Consider the following 14,135-nt stretch of genomic DNA (forward strand, 5'->3'; position numbering starts at 1 on the left):
ATATTTGCAGTACTTAGAATGTTTTGAGCTATTTATGTAAATATTTTTCATTTGTTAAGATTTCCGTGGAAGATGTCCTTTTTCCTCTTATTCTGTGAATAAAGCAGTCGAAGCAGCTTTAATATCTCCATTTATACTGCCATTACTTGAGTGAATGTGGCTCATTAGGTATATTTTACTTGCACACACTGCAGGAAGGCTTCCTGCTGTCTGTGCGTTTCATCTGCTCATCTCAGTTGAGCCACAGGCATTCGCTGTGACTACCCTCTCCAAAATCGAACTATCTCAGTGGGCAAGGTAATTCTCCAGTTCCTCCTCACCAGAACAGAGCTTGATATTAAACCTGGCAGCTGTACTGTCACAGCACAAAATCTAAGACGACAGGCACTGTGGGCTCTAATACCCAGTCAATGTGCTTTCTGCTTAGTCTTGTTACACCAAAAGTCACCCTTTCCACTCTAATTGTTTTGTTACATAACAGAAATACTTCACCAGACTTAGTCCACGCACCAAGACATTTACTATGCAAAGACCATGAAAAATGAGCCCCCTATTATTTATCATTTTTCAGTGCAGGGCTTCTTTTCTTCTACATTTACACTAAATTTGTATAGAAAACCATGTTGCCATTTTCACCTGGGAATTAAAAAAAAAAAAAATCTGTTTGACCTGAATCTCCTTTTGAATATACACCCAGCTGAGAATTCTCATCAACATTATAGACTATTTGCTTGGCTGATGATATTCTATTGGTCACCAGTGCTTTGGAAGAAAATTTGTCGCACAACAGAGATTCTCTAATGGAAAAGTAATTGGCTTATTATCAATATTTAATCTTATAATTGCAACAACAACTGGGAACATAGTGTGACAGCAGAGAAATGCTGAGCAATTACATTAAAGCTATTAAAACCTGCAGGGACTCCAATGAAATAACAAGGTCTATTGCTCAATCGCAACCTCAGTCAGGATTGTTGAGAAAATAACGTGACAGTGAGTATGTTTGTTGCATTGGCTTGTACCATCTAATGTTTATCACACTTTGCTGAAGGCTCAGTGAAGCTGTCTCACAAGTGCAAAAGGTCATGAACCAGCATGTTGCACTAGTTCATAAGTCAAGCCTACTGTGTAGCATAGTGATTATAGATGATGATTACAGATATGGAAAAAAAATGAAACAGGCATGCATGTCTATGCTATCTTAAACTATACTTTGCTGCTTTGCAATTTAGGCTACTCCTGAAAATTATAAATCATAAAATTTGGAAAAATTAAATAAACGTATACATGGTAGCGTAGAAGATCCTTGAAACTTTTCCATACATTTTCCAAGCAGAGCAAACAACTTCTAATTACCGGAAGTGTTGGAATTATGGCAGCAGGAGAAGATGCACGGAAATTCCCCAACACTGTGGAGACACAAGTCCAGTCCTTTACCAGCCAGTGTATTATATGCATTCACCACTAGAGGGTGGTAGAGTTTGGGCATTGACTGAAAGGAAATTTACCAAGACAGGGTGGAAAAATACTTAAGTAGAGCACATGTGCACATGTATGTAGGAAGTAACAAACAACAACAAAGTGAAAAGAACATAATGTTCATATCCCTAGGAATGTACAGGAATGACATGGACAATTCTGCATAGTGTTTTTGAAATGGAAATAATAGTAATAAAGAAAGTAACAAATGTCACACACTGATGATTATTTTCAGGTTAAAACAATGCTTTTTTTTCTTCTTACTAAATGATAAACACATGCATCACACTAAAAATACACTTTAAATGGTGTTTTATGGGTTAATGGCTAAGTCGTTCTTTTCTTTATCAACAGACGTGTCTGTGCAGAACTCTTGTTGTGACTGTTTGGTTGGCTGTTGTGATGTTCGTGTTATTGAGTACAGATTTCGGTCTGTGGGTTAACTGCAGAGAACACACAAGTTCAGAAACAGGGCAGAGACGGTGCTGCATTCAAGTTCCTCTTAAGGCTCGTTATTTGGACCACAGCTTTGTTTTGCTGCCTTTTGTCTGGACTGTAGCTTAAAAGTAAGGAAAATATTGAAAAATAAACAAAGTGCAAGTACTCATGCAGCACTTAAAAAAGTTATTGCATAAAAGTTTTTGTCTAAGGGGCAAGTTTGTTGTTTTCACATTACATGCTTTTTTGTTTTTGTTTTTGTTTTGCACATGTCAAAAAATCTCCCGGTATGTAACCGAATAAATGAAAACTAATATTAAAATGAATTAAATTTTTGACTTGGAACAACATTCTGAATGCTTCTGTCATCATAGTACGTCCGTAGTGTTGACCCCTTTGGATGAGTTTTATTTAAAAAAAAAAAAAAAAAAAAAAAATTGGACTAATCACGCTCCTAAAATGTGCACAAAAGTCCTAATTCCAGTTTTTTTCCTCCAACCCGGTAAGGCATCACAGACTGCGACCCACTAACTCATTTGACTAATATATGCGCGCGTCAGATGACGTCACGCGCGAGCCGTTCATATACGCGCCGGTGGCAGAAATAGAAACAGACAGTCGCTCGTGAAAAGCAGCGAAGCTCAAAGTCAGACACTGCACTGCACTCGGCCCACAGCAGAGGTAGTGCATCGCGATTCAACTACACCGAAAACCAATTCGGATCTACTACTTAGACCTCACCAATCGCAAACGTGGCGAGAAGTATCATCCAAACGAGTCTGGTACTCAATATGAGCACGGAGATGTTCGCGAAAACACCAATGGAGGTGGCCGTCTACCAGTTGCATAACTTCTCCATCTCTTTCTTCTCCTCACTACTCGGAGGAGACGTCGTATCGGTCAAACTTGACAACAGGTAAATACAGACGAAACACACGTTAATACTTACTTAATTCAACTGCTTTTTCGCACGAGCCTATTCCGAGTCAAACCGGCTTTTTGTTTACAATGATGCGTTCAATGACCCATGTGCAAAAACTGGTGTTTATGATCAGTCGTTCATTGCACAGTACTTAATGTCGTGTGTCTGTCTGTGCAGCAGTGAATTTGCACTTTGGACTGATATGTTTGCTGCTGTTTGTATTGTCTCACCCGGTCATGCTCTGTGTACATTCACCCAGTATTTGCTGCACTTTAACCCAGTTATAAAACCGATCCAACTTGCAGTTTATGCTTTACAGAAAGTAAAGCAGATAATTGCTGGGTAAATAGTTTCCCTTTCTGTTTTGGAAGGTTTCTCTTTCGCTCATAGACCACTGAAATCAGAAAAAAAAAAATCATACTTCTCTTGTTGGAAGTTTCACAGTGGTCTGGCAGTACATTAAAGTAGTTGTGTCTTTGAACTGTTCATTTACCGTGGCTTTTTCTTCTCCTCTGCAGTGCCTCTGGTGCTAGCGTTGTGGCCATTGACAACAAGATTGAACAGGCAATGGTAAGCTGAAGTAACACAGTTCACATCAAAGATATGAATACATTCTGCACTAAACATGTAGTATATGAAGGGATGTATTTAAGCATGCATGTCCAAAATGTTTGTCAGTTTATACTTCATAACCTGTAAATACATTGTTGTAGTCTACAAACTGTACTAATAATTCCAAATAGTTTGTTGCAATAGTTAGAAGCAACAAATCTTCCAAAAAGAAATGTCCTTTTCTTTGTGCAGTCTTTTTGAATGTTGTAGTAGCCAATAAATCAAGACAGCACAAGACACAAACCAGAGAACTAGTACAGGTAATGACAGTAGGAAGACTGTAAATCCAGACACATAGTAATTTACCACCACAGAATTACTGAAAACACCCTTCAGTCAAACACTTGCGCTATCTTGCTAAAGACCGATCTCTGAAAACAGACCAAAGGAGTATGAGATGACAGCAAACCTCATCAGTCTTTCAGCGAAAGCATCAGCTGTGCAACCAAGCAGAACAGCCTTAAATCTTAGTACAGCTCCTGTTTTTTACCTTTAAACTGATCTCTCTCTTTCTTTTGTGTCATGACAGGATCTTGTCAAGAACCACCTGATGTACGCGGTGCGTGAGGAGGTGGAGATCCTCAAAGAGCAGATCAAAGAGCTGGCAGAGAAGAACAACCAGCTAGAGAGGGAGAACTACCTGTTGAAGAACCTGGCCAGTCCAGAGCAGCTGGAGAAGTTCCAGTCTCGCATCCCTACAGACGTTCTGTTACCTCTGGACAATCAGGCCAACCAGCTGACCCCAGACCAGCACCAGACCTGCAACCACAGCACTGGCTCTGCTGTATAAGTGGCTCTGCCTTGGGGCGGGCAGAGCCACTGTCTCCTAACAGTAATGGACCTCCATTTTAACGGAAGCGTTATAAAATCGCCACCGCTGAGAAACCTTCAAGATATGAAGGAGGAGCATCGGGGCTGTAAATGATCGATGGGACATAAAAGAACTGTTGACACTGATAAGCACAAAACAGACCTAGAGATGCTCTGACTGATGTGGTGTCAGGCCCGTCCACCGATACCGTCCAACTCTTTGTCGTAGTCTCTCTTTGTAGACAACAGTGCTAATAGCGAAGGGAATGAATAGACACCGGTGAGCACTTTCTTCCAGACAGAGGGGGACTTTCCCTGCCTAGCCAAACTCTTCTAACAAGGACCCTTTGCTGTAGAAAGGGTTTAGAGGAGGTGTTGATAGGGCTGGCCCTGCAGGTGCTAACTTGGACAGTAGGAGGGTGGGGGCTGCTCTTTGTGTCACCCAAAGGAGACCCATCTGAGGCAGTCCTCCATGTCTCAATGAGAAAAGCCCCATCATGTGGATTTGTCCCATCTTGAAATACAAGTTTCATGGACTCTCAGCTGCACATTTCAGCCACATAACAAGGACCTTTCCTGTACCCACAATGTATTGCGCATGTTTTCATGTACATTTAAGCATAACAAAAGTAATCAGGATAAGCTAAGGCAACAGAGGTGGAGGTTAATGCAGTATAGCCTATTAGAGCAGGTTAACGGCTGCAGTAGACTAATCAGTATACTGTAATGAGTCATAAAACATAATCTTGTATTGTCTGCAGTTGGGGCTTGCTGCTTTTGGGGGAAAATAATCCTGCTATATTTTCTTTTTTTTGTGATTTTGAACAAAAATCAGTTGTTTATGAAATAGGAGTAATGTACAGCGGTCTTGAAAGATTATTTTTTTGTATACTAGGGAGGACAGGCATATCTGCCCACCTTATTTGCCGAGCTCTCCAAAAGAACTACAGTGTACATACTGAAACGTCCTAGAGTAAATGTAGTAGAGATGGCAAGCAAGCAGATGCCTGCATCTCTCACTGCTGATGCACTCCTGATTTTTAGCAGTGTTGCCCAGTGTCTGGTCTGTTTGATGCTCAGATGCCAGATTGAAAACGATGGCATGACAACAGTGCCTGTCTGTAGTAAGAGAGGAATATTTTCACACTGAGCTCTGTTGTTGTTCGCTAGCTACCAAAGACTTTGCCTCTTGATTTTTCTTACAACAACAGAAGCAAACCAGGACCATGTGTAAAACTTCACAGGGAGAAGCGTTGTTAGTGAGTGCTAATGTTTCTATGTGATTTTTGTAAAGATAACGGTATTGTTGCTGTAAAGTATCCATAAAAGGGTTGTTCACTATGGTGTATGGATACGACTGCACATTTGCAATAAACCTTATGTTTACATAATGCAATCCACTCCTACTTTGTCTTTCTTATCAAGTACATCCACTTTGTTCATGCTTTACAAATCTACTGCATTTATTATATTAATTCAAACATATTAAGGTTCATAGATAGATACTTTTTTCATTCCAGCAAAAATTCACATACCTATAATACATCATAGAGTCTTTCCAGGGAAGTAAATTGATCATTCAAGAATGGAACACAGACAAAACATTATGATTTGTTGTATAATTTGGTTCCTACATATTTTTGAAGCTTTATACATTGATACAGTTTGTAGAAATAGTGCCGTCATTATTGACTTTCAAGCAGTGTTTTGGTGGTTACACTTTTTACAGAGTAGTGAGGTTTATTTCCTAGAAATTGAGTTAAGAGTCACAGATAAAGTGTCAGGGAAAAACATGCAGAATGATTTTATTTTCTGGTTTTCAAACAAGACAACCACTGTGAAATGCCACTTATTTGAATTTGAGTAAACAACATATTGCCCCTTAACAAAATCTGCATCGCATTCCTGGATTCACTTCAGCACAACATCTTTGAATATTAGACACTGATTCCATTCTGTTCAGCTTTATGTGCCTAGAGTTTACACGGTCAGTCTAAAAAAACATGTGATTTGTAAAATGAGTCTCAAAAAGGAGTTTTCAAACAGTCTGGTGGCTCCACAGACAATGGAAACATTAAAATCTCTCTTACTCCACGAGACTACAAAGAAAGTCATATTACCAGAAAGTTTACAAACTTTTCACTTTTTTCCAATTTCCAAAAGTAGGCGACCACTAATGACAGTGAAGTAATAACAGCCATGTTGCCAGTGGATTGGAAAAAAAACACTTCGCCCTGGTAGCGTTTCCCTTCAGACAGATTGGCAGCCAGTCAGTTCAGCCTGTGTAATAAGATATGTTGTGGCTTCCCTGGAGCGTAGACTAGGCTCACGTCCATCTAATGTTGAGAACAGAGGCTCTGCACAGCCCTTTGGAAAGCCCAGAACCATCCCTACAGATAAAACAGCACTACAAAAACTGTATCTGCTCACTTTTGCACATCAAATAGTGGTCTCTCCTGCTGTTTCATGTCAGAACAGCCTACTTATTGTGAAGCCAGTGGCCCAGATCAATATACCTGCCCCGAAGAGTGTTCTGCATTTAATTAGCGGCAAGAGGGACGTGCAGGGTATTGACTACGGAAGGTATTTGTTTAAAAATGCTTAAAGGAGAGGGACAAGGTTTTAATGGAGGTTTTGCACAAGATAATCAGAGTCAGTCAGTGACAAGAGGCTGCAGGCATGAGGCGGAATGTAGAGCAAAGAGCTGATGCAGACGCTCACCCTATGGAAAATTCAGCTGTGTGTGCATGACATAGGCTCTAAAGGCCTGATTTTATACTGTACTCCTCATACTGCATGTGTCTTTCTATTTTGGGATACTGAAATACTGTGTCCTGAAGTCATTCAAGTCCATGTGGCTTTTATTTGAAAACAACACCAGTAAATCTCTAGTCATGCTTAACAACTGAAACAAATCAAGGAGATATTTCTAAGGACATTTTTGCATTTTTGACACCATCACATTTGCTGCTGGCTGTTGCTTCAAATGTGTGTTTTTGTATGTTATTGGTATCAAAAATAAGAGTCTATGAGGCATGTGTTGTGTGACTGGACATATCCATTCAGTTTTACCATTTGGATAACTCTGAAACACATATGTAGATGAGAAAAAATAAAATGTAGATGACAGAAAGGGAAGGAAAGAGTTGAAGGAAGCAGTAAATCTTTACACAGTTTAGCCATTTTGACACTGTTCAAACCAATACTTTACTAACTGCATAGTGTGATTTTAACATATTTCCTGTTTTGAAATCTTATCAGACACTGATGTCAGCCTTTAGTTAATATCTCGTAAGATCATGGTGCAGAATGTGTCACCATTCATTCATTTAAGGAATAAAGACTTGTACCCATTTATGGGTAGAAAAAACACAGAAGTTCTGAGTCACTGAAACAGTGACTTCAGATCCATTTCTTGAAAGTGCAGTTAAATATTAAGAATGTGGGAAGAGCCTTAGTTGTGGAAATAAACTTCTGATTGGAGTTTTCTTGCAACGCGGCAGCTGCAAGAAGAGTTTGTGCAGGATTACGGTGTTATGTAATGAAAAAAAAAACACATCTGTTTCAGATGAAAACTCAGGGATTGTACTGGAATAAGCACGCTCTGCCCTAAATGTGGTTAAGTTTGCATGCATGGGTATAATTTTGTCTGACTGGTATTCATGCAGACATATACAACTTCAGAGTCCTCAAAATGTCAGCATATGCATTATGTTAACATTAAAGACAGAGGTAAATGACCCACATGTTAGATCTTGGTTGAGTATCGTGCGCTGTGTATTTCCTGTGTTATGAACAAGGAGCTGATCTACTTTCCACAAAAACAGTTCAAAAGGATGGCAAATTGCTGATGACAGATAGTTATGCAATATGTAAAATCTATCATTAAAACTGTCTTACATAACGAAGACAGCAGGAAAACAGTAGACTGAAAATACCTCCAGTGACATAACATTTTAAACACCTTAAAACAAGACTTGAATAAGTTTAATTTAGGGTATTATGTTAAAATGCCTGGCGACATGGGTGTACCCCACCTTCACCCATAAGTAGCTGGGATAGACTCCACCGACCCTAGTATGGATAAAACGGGTTCAGATGATGAATGAATGAATGAATGAATGACTGTTAACCCATAAGGACCCAGTGTGACTTTTGCTGCAGTTCCCAAATGAATTTTTCTCTCTATTTAACCTTTCCCAAGTGATTTATCAACATTTACTATGATATTATCCTCTGAACTTTGCCTTTTTTCCAGTGAAATTCATCTTTTTTCTTGTGTTTCATTGACTGATCATGTAGAGGTTCATAAAAGCTCAGAGTAAAGTCAAAGGCTATTATATCAAAACAGAAAAAAACTGAAGAAAATGTGACTTTTTTTTTAGTAAAATCTATCATTAACTGAACATTAACTCAGTTTGTCCATTCACTGCCATTGATCCAACTCCATGGGTTTTACTGGTGAATCAATGCTGTAGAAGATAACGGTGTTTCTATGGTCACTACAGAGCCTCTGAACATCCAAATGGGTCATAACTGATGACCATGAAAAGATGACAAACTGTATTTTACACCAATTATTTACATGTATTGATAGGATTAGCGGATCAACAGTTTAAATCAGTAGATGCTTTTGGTCGACAGTGGATGTTTGGATTTTTATGGGTTAAAATGCATCACATAGATCCTTTCATTTTCTGAACTGCTAAATCCCTGCTTGTTCCTTGCGTCTTAGGGGAGAACAGGCTCCACATAGAAGGGCCCCCATTCACAAAGACATTTATTTACAGGTAAATATAATTCAAATGGATGCTAATATTCTAGTAGTTCAGCAGTTCATTGCTGCGTTAGTGATATAAAATTGTCCTGAATTATTCATATTGTTCACACTTGTTTCATTTCTGCTTTGTTAAGTAGGTTAGTTTATTCTTTCTCGTTCATGGCTGCGTTTCAGTAAATGTTTGTAGCTTCCCAGATACATTTGCTTCAGCCACACAAGAACATCTGCTGCGCTACCAAAATGGAAATCCAGGTTATGCCTCCACATTCAAATTAATCATTAGCAAAAGGTTTGCATATCTGGTGTAGCTTTACCTCTCCTGTTACATTTCTTTCCACACATAGCACAAGGAAACAAAATTCCTTTAAAGGGGTCATATTTTGCTAAACCCACTTTTATTAGTCTTTGGAACATTTATTTGTGTATTTGGGGACTTTAACAGTTCAAAAAGTTGGAATTTGAACCCTCCAGGTGCTGCACAGCTATCGTTACACTGCAAAAATCTAAATCTTACCAAATGTATTTTTCTTCATTTCTAGTCAAAATATCTCATCACACTTAAATAAGAAATAATCACCTAAAGAGTAACTTTTCAGTGACAATTTTCACTTGTTCCATTGGCAGATTTTTTTGCTTGATTCAATTAATAAAAAAAAAAAAAAAAAAACTGCCAATGGAACAAATGAAAATGATCTTGGTAAGATTTCTTAAAATAAGATTTTCAAGATCTATTGTCTGAAAATGATCTTATATCTCACTGAAAAGTTACTCTTTAGGTGATTGTCTTATTTTAAGTGTGATGAGATATTTCGACTGGAAATGAGAAAAATACGCTTGGTAAGATTTTGATTTTTGCAGTGTATATTCATTCCGGCAAAAATTGAATGGATTTCTACAATCTTTTTCAATTCCCTCTTAATTTGTTACGTTTTATAACTAGTTACGTCATGACATTTGCACGTATAAGGTGAAGACTTCCGATGATCATTTCTCTGAGTACGCCATAATTGTTTGTCAGCAGCAGCGGTTGTAGTCCATACTGAAAATATGTCGAAACTTTGAGCCAATTACCTAAAATGTTCAGTTGTTGGTTGTATTAATGAACACAAGTGGTTGAACGGGACAGAGCAGCACAGCCAACAACCTGGAAAGGGGGTGGGGTCATGTGTATTTAAAGCCAGCGCTTAAAACAACCTTTCTGATGTCATTACTTAGAAATAGGGTTGAAGATGGACCTGTGGAGTTGAATTAATGAAGAATTCAGACCCAAGCATAGCATTTACAGTTTATGTAGACCACAGGGAAATGTTTTAAAATGCATAATTCCATTTAAAAATGCAAAATATCACTCCTTTAAGTGTTTGAAAAATGAAAAATTAGGCTGATTTGAAAGGCTTTTAGCTCAAAATGTGTTAAAATGTTAGCTCCGTTCAGTCTTCACACGCAGAAATATCTCTTACGTCCGTAAACACAGTAGTAGGTGGAAGAGCAGTTCTCATAAATCTCTCCGCTGCTTTCCATGAAGGAAAAGTTTGAACTTGCATACTTAGGAACGTGTTAAAAAGCAGGTATCTTTGATTGTATCTAATCTATCCAACATGTTATATAACAGCGCTGCGAGATAAATATAAAGAATGAACCGATGTGAACTTCATACAAAACAGGCCCTGCAGGTCACGTGTTTGGATTTAGTTTTTGTCTAAATACTGAGAACTGAAACGATGGAAATACTGATTACATGTGAGCAGAAGATGTTGGATAGATTTATTATATTCACATAGTCTAACCCCAGTCTGTCTGTCTATTTTAACTCGATTCAAATGCATCTAATAGTGTTCACAGTAATTATACGAAAAGTGCATTATGTCTAAAATAATCTGAAAGAATCTGCACGTAAAAATGAAAAACTAAAGGGTGGGGAAGCAAAATTTACAATATTTTGAGGCAGGGGTTGAAAGACAGTATATGACCAATTAGTTTATTGAAAGTCATGAGAATTTATTTGCTACAAGAAAATTTATATGATAGAAAATGTTTTTATTCTATGTGTCCTTCTTTCTCAATAACTGCCTTCACACGCTTCCTGAAACTTGCTCAAGTGTTCCTCAAATATTCCGGTGACAACTTCTCCCATTCTTCTTTAATAGTATCTTCCAGACTTTCTCGTGATAGCTTTGCTCATAGTCATTCTCTTCTTTACATTATAAACAGTCTTTATGGACACTCCAACTATTTTTGAAATCTCCTTTGGTGTGACGAGTGCATTCAGCAAATCACACACTCTTTGACGTTTGCTTTCCTGATTACTCATATGGGCAAAAGTTTCTGAAAAGGTATGGATAATAGTGTTAGGTATGATTATGACATCAATATATGTTTGGTTTCAAAACAATTGACGTAGTGCCTGCTGAGAAAAAACAACTAAATGTTCATTGTAAATTTTGCTTCCCCACCCTGTAAATAACATAAATTTCATTGATCTAGCCTCTGGGTCTTGTCAGTGATCAGCTCAGACCCTCATAAACTGTGTTTATATCTTAACCTATCAAAACAATTCCAGGAATGTGGTACACTTGGGACATCTTGTTCATGAAGTCAAAGGTCAGGAGCCCCCGGTTTCCTATTTACGGCTCTGTCCCAGTTCTGGGTAGCATTGCACAGTGAGGACCTGAACATAAACTGAATCCCCGCAGACACCGACCAAAACATGTCACATGCATAGGGTTAAAGAGCAGATGTTGCGTAACCTGAATATTGAAGAAAATATAGATTTAACAAGCTCTGCTCCTCGTTAACATTGGTACACTAATCATAAGACGGACTTCTAGGTTGTTAATCCTCAAAGCAACAGCATTGGATGGTAATAATCACATAAGACAATAGTGTATTTTTAGAAAATGCTAGATTGTTGGTGATATGAAGTGTAATAGCTGAGAATTTTATATTTACCCTGCATTTAACCTACCTCTTGTGTTAGCTTTCTGTTACCATCTCTTATGTTAACAGGTCGGTTTTGACCCATGTCTTAAATCAGCTGTAAAATACACTAAAAATAATTATCTATCATCCAATTTGTTTCTTATCTCTTGGTTACCCTGTTTGACTTCCTTATCCATGAAAATATTGGTTTTAATATTTTTGGTGTGAGCCTCTGGGCCTTTTTTTGTCAGTATACTCCTCCATGTGCACTCTGCAGTCACCAACTCTACACTGAACTGACCTCACATGTGGGCATGCCCGTCTTTGCTTGTTTTGTTTTGGTGCAGGTAAACTGGATAACAAGGCAAAATGAGAACCCTCAAAAGCTCACATGATTGGTAGAGGAGCTGACACAATGTGTTGGCTGACAGCACACTTATGATTTCAGTTTTAGCTCTAATTATTGCTTTATAATCTAATTTTTATAATTGGGTCAAAACTGACCCCAACAACACAAAGGTCATAATTTTAACTAGAGCATTTCATAATTAAGTGAATTTTTTTTAATCTATTTTTTTTTTATTATTTTGTTGAAATAGAGGTTCCTGACAAAGCTAAAAAACCTTGATGCAATACACAAATTTTATGTGGTTCATTTATGAATTTAAAACCTAAAATGGGTCGGTGCTTACCCTAACACAAGAGAAAGGTTAACCTTTAACCTGTATATCAGATAAACTGCAAGAATGGAAGTGAACAGTAAAGTAAATGACAGATGTGGAGTTTTTATTTCGGTAGTACTGTAAGAAGGCAGCAGTAGCTAAGACTTCAGTAAAGCTGACACACTTAGGCTACAAGGCAGTTTACAGTGTTGAATTTATGGAACACTTTACAGTTGAACATTTATGGACATGTTTCTTTCCACCACAAATATAGGTTCAGCCGATATTTGGTGGAGTTTGCGGAGAGTTATGCAACTCCCTCTCTTCCATTGTGGTCAGTCTGAGCGAGTGGGCCCTTTGTATGGTAAACATCCTTTATCCTCTGAACTAGTTTTTGGCCCATGTAAAGAAGAGCTGAAGTGGGCTGCAGGAAGTTTAAGATGTAAACAGAGCAGGAAATGAACTCCAGTCAACCTTAAGAATAGATGTTGTCGTAAAGCGCTTCCCTAACAGGCCAGACATGCACAAATGTTCAAAAATAAGTGGTTAATTCACACTGTGAATATTGCTCATCATGGCTCGGTCTCATTGTTCTATCTTATAATCCATAGACTAGGCCAACTCTGTAGTTTATAAAATATAACAGCATTAATAGTGAAACAAATGTAAGGCATAAACAGATACTTTCCTTTGTGCATGAGGAGTCATGCCATCTTACCATTGCCACATCAATACAAGGAATCCAAATCCAGGTTTAGTTTCTTTTTGTTATGTATTGTTGGGTACCAGAGCATACATGACCAGGATACAGCGAACATCCTTCTGTTATTTTATTGATGAACTTCAGAGAGGAACAGCTAGATTTCTGTTTGGACATGCATGACAGGAATAACAGGATCATGTTATTTACAGAGGCTCCTGCTCATTACTCTAATGAATGGGTATATATAGAAATATGTTTATTGACTAAAAATACCATATTTTCATTTATCAGTTTCTTCAAAGACTACATGTTGGCTAAATGTTTGTTTTCCATTTAATATTAAGTCTTGTGAAGCAGTCATTTCATGGGAGCTTGATCAGACGTTTACACGGTTGTATTTAGGCACTTAAAGCACTTGATTATTGTAATGAAATCTTATCAAATAAGATACTATGGTAAAAGTTAACACCTGAAGCATGAGATATGACTGTTAACCCAGATCCAAATAAACTGGATTTCCTTTTACCTTAAAGAAATCTAAAGCTGGAGGACTTGTTGGAAAGTACTTATCGCTACAAACAAAGAGAGCATTTCATCAAAGTTACAGCTACAGATAGTGTTTCCATTTCATCTCAGAATTGTTTTCTTATAGTTTCTTACTCATACAGTGTATTTAGTTTCCATACAGAATTCTCAAGGGAGTTATTTTGCAACAAATGTGCTGACTCAGTGGTGTTTTTCCATTTTTCAACTGGTGAGGCTCCGTAACATCCAGGATTAATGATGCATCATGTGCAACATGAGCAGAAA

The 14,135-nt window shown here is 37.9% G+C and overlaps 1 protein-coding gene across 2 annotated transcripts in view; it reads left to right on the forward strand.

Annotated features, from left to right (window-relative positions):
* tsc22d3 (TSC22 domain family, member 3) overlaps window positions 1-5,657 on the forward strand; it is a 37,350-nt gene extending 31,693 nt beyond the window's left edge. The window contains exons 1-3 of one of the 2 annotated variants that reach the window (XM_030145747.1): window positions 2,508-2,833; window positions 3,358-3,409; window positions 3,981-5,657. In XM_030145747.1, the coding sequence (XP_030001607.1) occupies window positions 2,709-2,833; window positions 3,358-3,409; window positions 3,981-4,241 (438 nt within the window). In that variant the 5' untranslated portion in view covers window positions 2,508-2,708 and the 3' untranslated portion in view covers window positions 4,242-5,657. Of the gene's footprint in view, window positions 1-2,507; window positions 2,834-3,357; window positions 3,410-3,980 lie in introns of those variants that run through there. The other variant, XM_030145746.1, reaches the window with a different exon arrangement.
* Window positions 5,658-14,135: the final 8,478 nt, after the last annotated feature.

Source organism: Sphaeramia orbicularis, chromosome 10 (genome assembly GCF_902148855.1).
Source record: "Sphaeramia orbicularis chromosome 10, fSphaOr1.1, whole genome shotgun sequence".
Classification (NCBI taxonomy): Eukaryota; Metazoa; Chordata; class Actinopteri; order Kurtiformes; family Apogonidae; genus Sphaeramia; species Sphaeramia orbicularis.